This window comes from Nipponia nippon, unplaced genomic scaffold (assembly GCF_047370975.1).
Source record: "Nipponia nippon isolate SJK-2023a ecotype South Korea unplaced genomic scaffold, ASM4737097v1 scaffold_4, whole genome shotgun sequence".
NCBI classification, from domain to species: Eukaryota; Metazoa; Chordata; class Aves; order Pelecaniformes; family Threskiornithidae; genus Nipponia; species Nipponia nippon.
The window spans coordinates 126,517,993-126,532,750 of NW_028262358.1; the positions used below are offsets into that span (position 1 = coordinate 126,517,993).

At 57.7% G+C, this 14,758-nt stretch overlaps 1 protein-coding gene across 15 annotated transcripts in view; it reads left to right on the plus strand.

The window, feature by feature from the left end:
• The window catches only part of DTNB (dystrobrevin beta), a 218,462-nt gene extending 204,337 nt beyond the window's left edge, over positions 1 to 14,125 (plus strand). For 12 of the 15 annotated variants that reach the window (XM_087776264.1, XM_087776266.1, XM_087776271.1 and 9 more), the window contains 3 exons: positions 3,066 to 3,119; positions 7,335 to 7,370; positions 9,307 to 14,125. In XM_087776264.1, the coding sequence (XP_087632390.1) occupies positions 3,066 to 3,119; positions 7,335 to 7,339 (59 nt within the window). In that variant the 3' untranslated portion in view covers positions 7,340 to 7,370; positions 9,307 to 14,125. Of the gene's footprint in view, positions 1 to 4; positions 946 to 3,065; positions 3,120 to 7,334; positions 7,371 to 9,306 lie in introns of those variants that run through there. The other 3 variants (XM_087776265.1, XM_087776268.1, XM_087776267.1) reach the window with 3 other exon arrangements.
• The last annotated feature ends 633 nt before the right edge of the window (positions 14,126 to 14,758 follow it).

Here is a 14,758-nt window from a genome sequence, read left to right on the forward strand (position 1 = left end):
TTAGAGCGAGCAACGTTGAGAACTCCAAATACCTTCTGAAGAGGCTTTCCGTTGGTTCCATCGCTGATGGCTAAGGCAATTCTCTGCAGATACAAGCCTGGCTGGCAGCGCCGCTGGCGAGTCGGGAAGCAGGCTCGCATCTCGGTCCTGCGCGTATCGAGCCGTGCGCGTGTAACAGCACTAAGCAACTTTTCCAGTGCCCCGCGGGCACGCCCTGGGCCACTTACTGGGCAGAACAGCCGCTTCCCAGTCCCACTTCGGGAAGCCAGAGCTCCTTAGCAACACAAGGCGGCAAGTCAGCAGCCAGGGCAGATTCGTCCATGAACGTCCCCAGACGAGAGCCTAGTGACGGCCGCGCTGGAGCAGTGGGCGCATCCTCTGCAAGGAGTCCCCATTAGATGCCGTGATCAGAAATACAGAGTAAATGCAAATGTACCCGAGGGTGGTTGCAACAAAGGATTAAACACCGATGTGGAAAAAAGATAATTATTCCCTTCGTGCCTTTTTAGCGTGCCAGCGGAGGTAAACACCCTGGTGGGACTGGAGCAGCTTCTGCTGCAGTGCAGGGACGCATCCCGGGCTCTCAAGCTGTGTCAGCCATGGCGTACACCATCATTTAGGATTCCAGCCGCTTGTTGGTGGGCTGCCTTCTCTTTTAAGCAAGAAGTAAAGGGTTCTGTGTTCAGACTGAACCTCACGGTTTCTGTTTCGCGCCTCCCCAGCCCCTTGCTGTATCCGGTAGCTGCATCGCATAATTCCCCCCATAAACTTATCAAGCTCTGCATTAAAACCTGTTAGGCTTTTTGTTCCCGCTGCCCTTAATGGAGAAGTCACAGTTATAAACCGGGTTGATATTTTACTGCTCAGCAGTAAATTCAGCCAGTCCAAACCCCGTGTCTTGGCTGCAAAGGCAGCTGTGAGTTAATAAAGTCTTTCATGTATGACAGCAGCATCGCTGGTGCCATTGCAGTGAAGGGCCCTGCGTTTCTTCAATAAATCACCATGCTCAAGACGCACGGCCCTCTTCCCTCTAGGCTGAAACCCGGTGAACAGACCCTCTGCCCAAAACAGATGCCTGCAATAATTTATTTTTTGCTTTTAATAGAAGAGCGCAATGGCAGCAGTCGAGCTCAGGGTCTGGTGCGGGGCGGCTGGTGGCAGAGCTGGAGCGCGGGCTGGGCCTGTGGCAATCCTGCCCGCCTCCGAAATCCCCGAGAGTTTGGCAAATGCAAACAGCCCGGGTCTGCGCTATTGCCGGCCCTTTCGGGCCTGTCAGGATCGTGCAAAGCAGTTACGGTTCACAAGGGAGGGAAAATGGAATTAATTACAGTCTCCTACTTGAGGATATGCAGATACTGAAGAAGGCTCCCTTGAAAGCATCTGAACTCATTTCATTTGTGTAAATTAGGAAAAGCATGAGTTATCCTCAGCTGATGAGAGTCAGTGGGATTTAACACACATTGTCCCGGAGGTAAGCTGTGAGAAGAGACACCTCCTCCAGCCCCAGGCTCGCCCGATATAGCTGCAGGCATTGTGTTTTGAGCGTTTTGTGAGACTGGTGCGTGCACCGCCCACGCCTCCGCTTGCCTCTCCGTACCTTTGCACCGGCTCGGAAAGCAGATTCCTTAGGATGGGAAAGCCTGCTCAGGGTCACCCCTTCCTCGACGGGCTCCCAGAGGTGCCCTGATCGTCCCCCATCTGCCTTCGCCTGCGCCAGCAGCCTCGTGCTCCTGGTGCTGCCGAGGCATCGCTGCCAGCATCTGTATTCCAACGGAGCCTAAAAGACACCCTGCTGATCGCCGGGGACCGGGCGTGATGCTGATCGCCGGGGACCAGGCGTGGTGCCGATCACTGGGGACCAGGCATGGTGCCAATCACTGGGGATCGGGCGTGATGCTGATCGCCGGGGACCAGGCGCGGTGCTGCTGGAGGTGGCTCAGCCCCTGCCCCGCAAACAGGAGGCAGGCTCAGGACCCAGCGTGGCTGCTCAGGTTGCAGCTCTCATTATTACAAATGCATTTGGTTTTGTCAGCGATCTCTTCTGCGCTCGCGTTAGGGACTCATCGGTAGCCATCGCTGAGTAGGCAGAGGTTGTGTGACTCCCAGATGTCTCATCGGCCCTGCTGTCAAAGCAACAAAGAGAGCAAATGTTTGTAAGATCCCCTTTGATCAGATCCATTCAAAATGCTTCAGTTTTTCAAATTGTGCCTTTTATTGCAGGGTTTTCTCCCTTTTCTTTGCTCTCTGCAGCATGTGAAGTAGGCAGAAGTGATATCACTGCTCATAACAACGATTACCTGTTTGCACAGGTCTCACTGAAATGTTGCGCAGAGAGATAGGAGCCACCAGCTGCGGAAGAATGCGACCTTCTGCTCCCGCTCTCTGCTACATAAATAAGCACCTGGCCATAAAGTCTCTTCAGCCTCACCGGCGTTAAACGTAATGACCGGCCAGCTCTCAGCCATGAAATGAGTGCCTGCCTGGGGGCCCAGCCCATCACCGGCTGTGTGGCCTTGCCCCAGCATCAGCGTCGCTGAACGCCTTGCGCGGGCAAGCCCCGCCGTGCCAGCAGGGACCCTCCGAGGTTTTCACCTCGCCGTAAACCAGTTTCACTTTTCTTCCTGAGGCTTGACCTCAGCCTAGAAGTCGTGACTTCCTTCCCACGGTGCACATTGTGCAGTTCTGGGTTTCTTACAGCGCTAAAATAAGCGTGCACAAGGGACTTTGGTCCCCATACTGCCTGGGCCAGGCAGGAGTCCCCCAGTAGCCCGCTCTTCTGGAGAATGTAGACACTGCTTCCAGCTAGCACTCCACAACCGCTAATCATCCCGTCAGGATGAAGTGGGGACGTGTTGCCGCCCGCGGTGACAGGCACCGTGCCATAGAAAGGATGGCGACGCTTCCATCCAGGTTCTCCTTGGGAGCCTGAGCGCTCGTCCTCCTTCCCCCGCTGTCAGCTATGCCCGAGGAGCCACGTCTCCCTTGCTGCAGGAAAGTTCCCCCAGTATCTGTGCCCTCACCTACTTGTCTCATGTGCGCTTTTTGCTTCCTTTTTTTTTTTGAAGCAGAGGAAGAAGATGAAGAAGAAACAGAAAAAATGCAGAACGGAAAGGACCGAGGTAAGGGGACGAACTGTGGTGTCTGAGCTGTAAAGCGTTTTCTGTTTTGCTCCTCTGCAGGAGATCGGTTCGCCGTCTCCATTCGGAGCCCCAGGAGAGGGCTCTGAGCGCAGGCGGCTCCGGGTGAAGCAGCCCCTGTTGCTGCCGCTGCCGTTAGGTCACCTGCAGGCACGGCACAGGTTTCTCTGCCTGCTCCGGTCATCGCCAGGTCGCTCGCCAACATCTGCCATGGCTTGAGATGACGCCGTGGCCGGGGTTCCTTCAGCGTGCGTATTCAGCTTTCAAGAATGTTTTTCTTTCAGCAAAGGTCATGCACTGATCTTTGTAATGTGTAAGAGGAGGAGGAGTTGCTTTGAGTGCTGCGAGAAATCCAGTTCAGAAGAATATGTTTGGAAAAAACCAAAGCGTGGGCTGGTTATCAGTGCAGCTCCTGCGCGGTGGGACCGTCATCTGCTGGAGCCCTGTGACCTTGGCGGGACAAAGGTTCAGAATTACTCTGCTGGTGGTAATCCCACGTAGGCAGTGCCATCGGCTAAGCAGGGTTTCACAGGAGGTCTCTTTCATCTCTGCTATCCCTGGATTGCAGGTCCAGATACTAATCCTCCCCAGACCCCGTCTTCCTTTGGTGCGAATGAATCCATAACACGTGCTGGCAGAGTTATTCCCGGGGCTGGAAGTGATCATCGCAGGCGTGGAACGCAGCCCCGAGACTTGCAAACAACCGTGCAGCGTACGGTTGAGTTGGAGGGGTCTGCAGGAGATCTGTTCCTCATGTCGCGCTCCGCAAGCGAACAAAAAAGCACCCCCGGACCCTCCTTGGGAAGGGACCTCGCTCAGGGGTCTCTGGACTTCGGCTTTCTGCATTTTAAACCGAAGCGTGAGAAGCGGACTTGGACAGGTTTGAACCAGCCCAAGCATTTTTGTCTCACTTGAGCCAAAGCTAATTTCAGCGTCAACAAACTGGAACTTCTTAGCCTTTTTTTTGTTGTACGCACGTTTTCCTTCTGGCTGAGCTGAAGGGCCGGGGCGCGCGTTTCTCACCGACAGAGCTGCTTGTCCTGAGCTTTCCTCTCCAGCGAGTTCTGCAAAGCATTCGGGCGTTTGGAAATGCTCTGATTCCTGATGGTTTGTCCACCACTGTTGGACATTATAAGTTTGTATAAAGCAGTGCCTCACTATTAGACATTTCAAGTTTGTAGTAAGAAATGCAGTAAGTTTGATTTTAGCTAAAACAGGAGTTTTCGAAGCAGAATCACATTGGCTCTAAATCAGGGGGCTCTCTTTGCCCTAGAACATTCCTCTTCAGTTAAATATTTCAGATGCTTAGCAGATGACCCTTCTGCTTTTTTCCAAATGTGCATTGTATCTTGCATGGGAAATAGGGAAAGGGGGATTTTGAAGAGTTGAAATGTGATGTATGGTAGCGGAGATGTAGTAAGACAAATTCGGCTCTGTTACTCAATGCGGCAGCATTGGAGTCGGGGAGGGGGGACGGAAACGTGTAACCAAAAGCAGAACTTGGTCCAAAAGCCTTCGTGTGGAATGTAAATATTGTCGCTGCCAGAAAGTAAGTGATTTCTTAATGTCACAGAGTTAGTGAGATAAAAATCTGGCAGAAAAATCAAGGAACGATCGATATATAAACTGCAGTCCTCCTGCGGAGCGCGTACGCGACGGGAGCTCCTCCAGGCACCGAAGCAGGCATGGCGACGGGGAGTCCGGCTCTGGGTTTTGCGCGGGCTGCCTCGAGGAGGGGCGTCCCGACAGCCCGTGCGCTCTGCCCCATCTTACCCATGGGGACCCGTGGCCGGGATGCTCCGGGCGCGCCGGGTCTGACGGGGCCAGCCAGCAGCGCCCCGTGCCCGCACCGAGCTCTGCCTGCCCCCACTTCATTCTTTGCACGGTGCCTGTGTGTGCGTCCCCATCTCAGCAGCGCTCTCCCTAGCTGCCGCATCGGCCCGTTGCTTCTTCCCATCCTCAACAGACAAGAGTTAAAATTACTTGTAGCTTGTGTATTCCCCAACTTCTGCACCAGCGTAGGCAAGGGAGACAGCGGTCCTCGCAGGGACGCTGCTGCGATGTGTTTCTAGGGACAGCATCGCCCTTGGGCTTCCTCACAAGTTTCTTCACAAAGTTATTTCATATTTCTCTGTGTCCCAATTAATCAACCTCAAAACTCGCTTCCCGGCTGGAGAGGCTTACGTTTGTACACTTGATATAGCAGCGGCATGGTATGGCTTCAGCAGGATGAAATCATTCGGGAAGACTCCAAGTTGGCTGCATCTTTTGTGGTTAGGATTACAAATTAAGCAGCATCTCCAGAGAAGATGTCTACACGGGTTTCCAGGCACAGAAGAGCACAGTCGGGAGCCGGCAGAGCCACATCCATCCAGTCACATTAGACAGCCCCCCACAGCAGCTCAGCCAGCCTCGGCGCTGTCGTTGCGTTGCCCTCTCTTGCAGCCCAGCGTTACGCATCCGTACCTTGCACGTGTGCCAGACATTATTGCCGGTCGGACGCCTGCTTGGCTGGGGCCATCCCGCAGTCGCTGTTGGCCATGGTCCTGCTGCCTCGCTCCAAGACAGCATGCTCCTGTTGGTGACCAAGAGGTGGACCCATGGCAGTATCACCTGGAACGAGACCCTCCACGAGCCGGTCCCTCCATGTATTGGCCATTTGGATTTTATATCCCCCAAACTGATAGAAAAGAGACTAAAGTGCTGTGATCTGCTCTCTCAGGCTGCTGGAAGGAAGGGCAAGGTTTGCAGCCCCATAAAATGTGTTAGACAAAAATATCCAATTTGAAATACCCTTTCAATACTTAGAGGGCGCCTACAAGAAAGGTGGGGACAGGCTTTTTAGCGGGGCCTGCGGCGACAGGACAAGGGGGAATGGTTTTAAACGGAAAGAGGGGAGATTCAGACTGGACAGAAGGAAGAAATTGTTTGTGCTGAGGGCGGTGAGGCACTGGCCCAGGTTGCCCAGAGCGGTGGGAGATGGCCCATCCCTGGACACATTCAAGGCCAGGTTGGACGGGGCTCTGAGCACCCTGGTCTGGGTGAAGGTGTCCCTGCCCATGGCAGGGGTGGGACTGGGTGGCCTTTGGAGGTCCCTGCCCACCCACACCCTTCTGTGATTCCATGATTCATTCCATGAAATACAGCTGCCCATACTGATCAAAACTGGAGACCTTGCAGGACAGGACAGAGTCCATCCTCGGCAGGTTTGCAGATGACACCGAACTAGGAGGAGCGGCTGATACCCCCGAGGGTCACGCTGCCATCCAGAGGGACCTCAACAGGCTGGAGAAACGGGCCGGCAGGAACATCACGCAGTTCAACAAGGAGAAGTGCAAAGTCCTGGGAACAGCCCCAGGCACCAGGACAGGCTGGAGGCCACAGCTTTGCGGGGAAGAACCCGGGGGTCCCGGTGGGCACCGAGTTGACGTGAGCCAGCAACGTGCCCTTGTGCAGCGACCCGCGACTGGCATCCTGGGCTGCGTGGGGCAAAGCATTGCCAGTCGCGGGAGGGGATCCCTCCCCTCTGCTCAGCACTGGTGAGGCCACACCGGGAGCGCTGGGGCCAGTGCTGGGCTCCCCAGTACAAGGGGGACACAGACAGACTGGACAGAGTCCAGCCATGGGAGTGATGAAGGCCTTGAAGCATCTATCACACGAGGAGAGGCTGAGAGCGCTGGGGTCAAATCAGTGTGTATAAATAACTGATGGAAAAGCGTAAAGAAAACTGAGCTAGAGTCTTCTCAGGAGCGCCCAGAGAAAAGACGAGAGGCAGCAGGCACGCAGCGAAACACAGCAGATTCTCTCTGAACATAAAAAATACATTTTTACTGTGAGGCTGGTCAGACCCTGGCACAGGCTGCCCAGAGAGGCTGTGGGGTCTCCGTCCTTGGAGACAGGCAGAACCCAAAGGGTCAGGGTCCTGAGCCACCTGCGGTGGCTGACCCTGCTTTGGGGGGGGCTGGACTGGGCGATCCCAGTGATGCTGGGATTTCTGGGATTCACTAAGATCAGGAGCACTTTTCCACCTCCCTTGTAGCGCAGAGGGCTTGCCATTTCTCCCGATGCTGTGAAGCTGCTCGCAGTCCTGAGGAGCATCACCCATTAGAGCAATAAGAGATGGGGAGGGCAGATTTTTCATTTTACAGAAAACAAAATTACCTGCTTTCTAAACGTGCCTTTCCCCCTGTGTTGCAGGTTAGACAGATGACTGCAGGCTGCACAGTAATTCAGGTAAGGATCGATATCTTCTTTTCTTCCCACCTCCAGCAGCACTGCTCTGTACGTGCTGTTGCGGTGCATGGGACCGAGTCCCGCGTCACCTCCTGCCCTTGTCCTTCATCTCCTCTTTCTGCTCGGGAAGGTTCCCCGCCCGCCATTGCTCCGCAGCCCTTCCAAAGGATGTTGAGGTTTTTTTTCTTGTTAAGACCCAATTTTGCTCCTGCTGCAGACAGTGGGAAAATGTCGTTAACTCCAGCGAGAACAGCATTATCTTCATTTTATTAGTATTGCTTCTATAGTGAGAGGCCTCAGCCAGGAAACAGGACCCCATTGTGGTGGACACTATCCAGATGTACTAAAAATACAGTCTCTCCCCTCAAAGAGCCTGCGCTTTAAGTTATAATAAGTCACAACAGATGGACAGACAGACAGGTGGCTGGAGACAGTGGCGAGGGTGACAATGCCTCTGAAGGACCTGAATAAGAGCCTTATCCTCGCCCATCTGAAAAGCTGGTAGGAGGGCAGCGATCGGGTTTCCGCACTCCCCATACACCGGCTGGGCATTTGCCTTGGCCACAGCCCCCATCTTTCGCCATTCCCAGTGGGAAGAAGGAGGGTTCTCCCGGCCGACAAATGCAGCGTGGACAGGCCCGTAATCCGCCAGAAAGGGACGGGGACTGGCGTCGTAGGTAGCCTTCTTCTGGGACCTTTTCCTTTACACTGTAGGTTGGTTGGTTGTAGAAACCAGACCGGAGAAAGTCTTTTACCTTTAACTTACCAGCTCCGCCCCAGCCCACGGTGACAGCGGGCCAGATGAATTAGTCAGGATGGATCTCAGACACAATTTTGCATGATAAAACCGCCACAGTTGTCCTCCAGAGGTAATTTGCAAAGGAGAAAAAAGGGGGGTTGCCCTCCCTGCCATTTTAGTGCGGAACAGAGATAACCCGAAAGTGGCTTGAGAGTTTTTTCTGATCGTTCTCACATTAGAAATTCAAGTCCTGCCTCATCTGGGAAACAATCTGGTAACTCAAGGAGGAGTGAAATTATACCATTAGAGGGGAAGCCAGCAATGGAGAGCTGCTTATGCTGGCTGTGTGTGGCTTTTTCTTAATGTCCCTTTAACTCTAATGGCTTTGGAGAAAAGGATGGCTTTGACCCTGGCCGCCCCTTAGCCACTGATCTGGAGATGAGACGCTCCCCGTTCTCTGAGAAGCCCAGCAGTGCCTCCAACAAAGCAAGGACCGGCGCTGATAGGTGCTAAATTAGAGACAACTGAAAAAATGAGAGAAACTACTTTCAGGTTTCTTTATCCTCCAGAAAGAGTGAAAAAAGACATGTCCGTGAAAGAAAAAAATCCTTTAAACTGGGCTGGTTCTTCGTCAAGTTCCTCACATTCCCAGTTGTGGTGCCAGGACCTCCTGAACCTTGCTGGTGGCAGGGTCCGGCCAAGCCGACCGGTGGCTCCGGCCGCCCGCTGATGGTGGAGCGGGCTGGGAGGGGCGGCATCGTCAGGGGCTTTCTGTTAGCAGATCTTGGCTGTTCTGGGGGAAAAATGCCCAGCACCAGCCTTACCTTGGCTTGCAAAGTCAAGCGTGTCAGCTCACGGGCCCTGGCTCGCAGGACCCGGGGACCCGCCACGGCACCATGCTCCTGGCGTCGTGGGCTCAGGAGCTCGTGTCTCCTCTGTGTTCAGGGTTGTCTGGGGTCCAAGGCGAGGAGCTCTGGGGCCAGCAGGGCACTCGATGGCCATGGGGGGTGCTGCACATTTGGTCCACTCGGAGCTTGCCGGGGGCGGCCCCGGAGAGGCGCCAGAAGTTTCGGGAGGTCCCAGCTTGGCTCCTGCCCTGCCACCGCGCAGGAGCTGGTCTCCAAGCCACGAACAGGCAGGCTGGAGCGCTGCCCTGGGCGGCCGCTGACGGCGCCTTGTGTGTTTCCGATGACGCAGGCACGGAGGGTTACGCTTACCATCGAGAGACATCTCCCCGGCCTTTGGAAGAGGCACGTTTCAGCTGCTACATTCACCATCGTGCAACTGTGACTGAGCTCAACCACCTGCTGACGAAAGCGGCTTTCTCCGGACCGCCTGGAGGGCTTTCCCCGTGGGCATTTGCCTCTTAGGTCATTGCATGTACTATTTTCCTCCATGTGTTTACTAACGATAATCAGACAATGCCCCATCAAACTCAGCAATTTACGGGAGGTTTAAAAAAAAAAACCAACACAAAGGGAAAGCTAATACTCCCTGCTCCTGCTAAGCATACCGATCTTTCTGGATTTCCTCCCAAATGGCGTCATCATTGCGTCACGCGCTGGTTGTTTCCTCCTGACTTCTGCCCCTCGGTATGCATGAAAAAATGGGTGTAGAGCCTCCAGGGTCCCCTCGCGCGTGGCACGAGGGGGATTCTGCCTTCAAAAATCCCACCCTCCCAAAACACGGCTGCCCGTCGGTGTCTGGTTGCCGCCGTGTGCGATGTCGCGTGTCCTCCTGGGAGCAAACGGCAGGGCCCGTCGCGGGCGGAGGGGTGCACAACCCGAGGAGCGGCGGCGGCGGTGGTGGGCCACCAGCCGCGGCAGCGATGGGCCACCAGCCGCCTGCCTCCCGCCGCTCCTGGCTCTGCTCCTCCTCAGACTGTTAAATCATTGCCCTTTACAAGCAGGGAATTCAGGGACGACCGTCGCTAGGCTTAGATTAGCACCTCTGCGCTCATTTGCAGGAGCCAAGTTCCGTTCCGTTTGAAATTAAGAGAAATAACTGAGTTGTGTAGTCGGAGGCTGGCGGCTCACCACTCTCTGATCCTTGCTAGGCTTTTCTTCCATAGCTGCTTAGAAAACATTGTAATCAGTTCCAATCACTTGTGATTTTTTTTTTCTTGGTGCTTAGGAATGTTATTTTTAGTGGAGGAGCTGAGTGCCCTAATGCATCTATAAATATTTATCAAGGGTGATGAATGGAAAGGAGCGATAAAGCCTGAAGCCAGCCCTCAGCTTTTCTTCCTGTCTGAACCGATACGCGGCCTCGGTTCTCGGGGGAAAGTGCTCGCTGGGTACCTACAGCCCTTGGGGAGAGAAAATAAACATACGTGGTGGCCACAGATTTAGTTGAATATAAATATTGTGAACGAGCTGTCAAGAAGGAAAGGAAAGTGATGATAACCTGGTGCAGCGTGTTAGCTTTAGCCTGCCAAGCACAGTGCGCTTGCGGGGACGGGGAGGTTCGTGTGCGTTTTCGGCTGAATTTGCTGAATTAGGACCTGCAGCGGCTTTGGCTGCAGCTACGGGCATCGAAAATAGGAATGTTTTGCTGATGGCCGCGCTCGGGGACCTGCTGGGGTGGTGAAGGCCGGTGGCGGCTGGAGGTCTTACGGCGGCGCGGGCATCGGGGTCTTCCTGCTGCTGCCCAGAGGCGCGAGCGGCCAGGGGGTTGGCATCGCGCCGGCGGGATCTCCTGGCACCTCGTGCGGGCAAGAGCCTGGGGGTTCCCGGCCGAGCCCCCCGGATCCGGCGTCAGAGCCGCAGGCGTCCCTCAGGGACCAGGCGTCTGCGCCGGCGGCAGTGCCGGAGGCGGGGGCTGTGCCGCGGGGCAGCCCAGGGCGGTGGTGGGAGAGCCCCTGGCAGCGGGTGGGATGATGCGGTGGAAGCCGTCGCCTCCTCAGAGGTGCCAGGGCCCAAGCCGTGGCGCAGGATGGGAAGGCAGGGATGAACACCCATCTCCTGTGGCCGCCAGGGAAGCCCATTGCGCACGGAGCCCGGACCAGAGGCGAGCGTCGTGTTTGCTGCTTTTTTCCTGTTATTACTCACCCCGCGACTTTCCCTTCTCACTTTTGCTACCACGATTGCCAGGAGGCAAAGCCTCCTGCCGCAGCCGCCACCTCGGCCGCGAGCGTCTCTGAGTCTGCGGTCCGGCCGCAGCTGGAGGAGGTGCAGGTGGCACCGCCGGGACCTGCCACCACCGGCTGCCGCCACGCCGGCTGGCAGGCCGCTCGGAGCGGAGACGCTGGGGAGACCCCCCCTCCCCACAGGGGCCTTGCAGCCAGCGCTGCTGGTCGCAGGGACGGCGACAGCCAGGAGAGCAGGGTCGTCTGGGCTTTGTTCGGAAAACCTGGCGGGATCAAGGGGGTTTTGTACAGATGCAGCCGGGATGTCACCTGTGTGCATTAAATGTGACCCGGCGTGCCGCGGCTCGGCATTACCTCACCCACGGTGCCATTTTTTTTTTTAGCTGGCAAAGCATTTTAGCAGATGCTTTACATTATTGCAAGGCTGGGGCTGCAAGTTGGTGCTGGCTGCTGCCGCACCGGCTGCTGCCGGGAGGACGGTGTTTGCCCAGCGAGCTGCTGCCGGAGCGGGAGGAATCTGTGCTCCTGCCGGCACCCCGCCGGCAACGCGCACCCTGCGGCCAGCAAGAGCAACCAGGCGCTGGGAGCGATGGCGAGTGCGGGCGGCCGCTAGCTGGGCCCGGGCTGCTTGCATGCGTTGGATCACCAAGGCCTGAGCTTAACTGCACTTGTCCTCATCAGCCTGCTGCTGATAGCTTCCCTCCGCCACCGGCTCGGAGGTGATGGGGACGATGCCGCAGGGTCCCCCGAGCCTTGCCCTGCGGTGCACGGTGATGCCGAGGAGAGCGTGGTTACCTGGCTTGGCGGTGCCCTGGGCAGGCTGTCACGACATGTCGCCCAAGGGTGTCATTTAGGGAGGCCACCACCGGTCCCCTGGCCCTGTTGGTGAAGCCTGGCCGGTGCAGGCTGGCCCCGGGGTCTGCCCTCACCGTGCCGCTGCCCCAGGCACCAGTCTGGCACTGGGGCAGGCATCGTGGGCTCAGAGCAGGGCTTGGGGCGCGGGCTGGTCCAGCGGAGCCTGGGAAGCACTGGGACAAGCACGGATGCTGGTATCCGAGCTGTGCCGTGGCCGTCGGAGGGGTTCCTGTGCCAGGCAGGGTGCCCGGGGACATTTTGCACCCCAGTAACACCAGGCACCTCCTCCGGTGACATGCTGGGACATAGTGTAGGGGACAAACCACCCACCAGGCCAGCTTGCTTATGCCTGACTTTGAAACCTGCTTACGAACTATTGTTTGCCTTTGGAATATTCGCCTTAAACCCCGGGAGGAACAGCTCAGGGCAGGCTTTAATACAGGTCCCCAGGCCGTGTCCTGCTCCGGCGTTACCGCACCCCGGCCCCAGCGTGTGCGTGGGTTCCCGAGGCCAGTGGCACCGTGCCGGAGGGACCGGCCGCTCCCTGGCCACTCACCCCAGTCCTTGCTCAGCACCCGGGGTGCAGCGTCCCGGAGGCTGCCGGGGAAACCTGCTCCGTGTCACCCGAGAGCTCCTGCGGGCCTGCAGCAGCACCGGCACCGGGGCCGGAGCCGTGCGTGTGTGCGCACGTGTGTGTGTGTGTGTGTGCACACGTGTGTAAGCACCCGCGCGCACTGCAGGCAGCGTGTGGCGTGCCGGTGCTGCGCTCGGGAGATCTGCTGGGTCCGAGCACGCCTGCTGGAGCCTCCCTGCCCGTCTCCGCTGCCCAGCGTCTGCCCACAGCCCTGAGGCCGCCGGTGAAAAAGAAGTAACCACAGATAGAGTTCTTTGCTTTCAAATTTGGGGGTTTATTTTATGCAACTGGACGGTCATTTTTTGTCAGGAGCCAGTAATGGGAGTCACCAGCAAAGAGCAGGGCCGGATCCGGAGCCCGGGGAGGACGGCAAGGCCCTGTGCAGAGCCCAGCCGGGCACGGCGCTGCCAGAGCCGTACAGGTGCAGGCAGCGGGCAGGGCAGGCAGGGCAGGCAGGGCCGCGGTGTCGGGCATCGCTGCTGAATCCTGGGGAGAGCGCGTTGAGACAGGCCGGAGGGGAATAGCGGCCGATTGCTCTCCGGTGACTTTGCCCTGCCTGTGCTGTAATTCCCTCGCCCACACCGACCAAACCGCCGGCTGTCGCCCCAGCAGCCTGCAAAACCGCTGGGTTTGGCACCGCTCCCGCAGCCGGGGCGCCTTGGTTTTCCTGGGAGGCTGCTCCCCAGCGCGGACCGGTGCCTCAGCAGGGAGGGGAAGGCATGCCGGCCCTGCAGCGCAATTAAGACCCTTTTTAATTCCCACTTGCGCTGAGCACAGGCTGGGGCAGAGCCGTGGGGTTCACGGCGCCTTCTCCCACAGGGCAGAGCCGGCCAGCAGCGCCCATCAATTCGGATTGCCATGAAACCGCAATTTCCCTAGGGCAAAACCTGCCTGAACGAAAAAGCAAAATGGCACCTAAAAATGTTTTCTTATGGGAAAGTCACCTGGAGAGAGCCACGTCCCTGCGTTGGCATCCCCGGCCGGTGCCCCGGTGCCGGGGGTCAGTGCCAGGAGAGGCCCCCCCGGTTCCCATGGGTAGGGAGCAGGGGCAGGCCCCGTGCGGTATGTCCCACGCCCGGCTGGTCTGTCGGGGGTGTGCGAAAGGAGGGCGGCAGCTTCGGCTGCTCGTGCCGCCCCTCGGCACGCGCGTGCTCGGAGGGTCCCCGAGCCCCGGCCGTGCCCATGCAGTCGGGGTGTCCCCGGCGGCAGAGCCTGGCAGCTGGGGGGTCAGGGACCGCACCAAGCTTCGGTGCCATTCCCTGTTCCTGGCACCGCGTGAGCGTGGCCGCGGGCGAGCGCGGGAGCATCCCTGGGAGCGGCTGGCAAACCCGCGCTGAGCCGATGCTGTAAGCGTGGGGAATGTCTCCAACAGAAACCTGTAAACTGGAAGCCATGTTCTGTCGTCTGCCAAATATTTAATAAACTCATCTCATCCCTGAGAGGTGTCTTGTCCCTTCTCCATGTGAAAAAAGCAGAGGTGTTCATGAAAAAGCAAAACAGCGGCTTTGATAGGAAACAACTGGTCCAAGGCAGCGCGCGAGCAGCTGCCAGCACTTTGCCGTGGGTCCGCGCGGAGCGGCAGAGCCAGGAGATTACCCGCATTTGTCATGGCTGCAGGTCGCTGGGAGCAGACAGAGCTGCCTGTGTTCGGGCCTGCGGCGCCCGCCGCATCTGTGCCATCGGCATGGCGCCGGCACCCCGGCCTGGCGGCCCCCGCCCCACCAGATGCTGTCCCCCCACCGCAAACCCTGCACCGGCAAGCACATCTGGTGGCGGCAGAAAGGGCGAGAGCCGGGTTCAGAGCGTGGGCGGGCACCAGGGTGGGAGCATCCGCACCCGAGCCTCCGTCCCCTCCCGACGCAGCGTTGGAAACCGTACGAGGGGAGGTGGGGTTGGGGTAGCGGGTGCCGGACCCCCCAGCAAAGGCCCCTGCAGTGGCGGGGCCGTTGTCACCGCTGCTCCCCCAGACGCAGAGCCGGTGATGGAGGGAGGCTCGTGCCCCATCCAGCCCCGGTGCGCTGGCTTGGCGGTGGCTCACAGCCCACGCCGGCTCTCCCACGGGCATGCCCAAC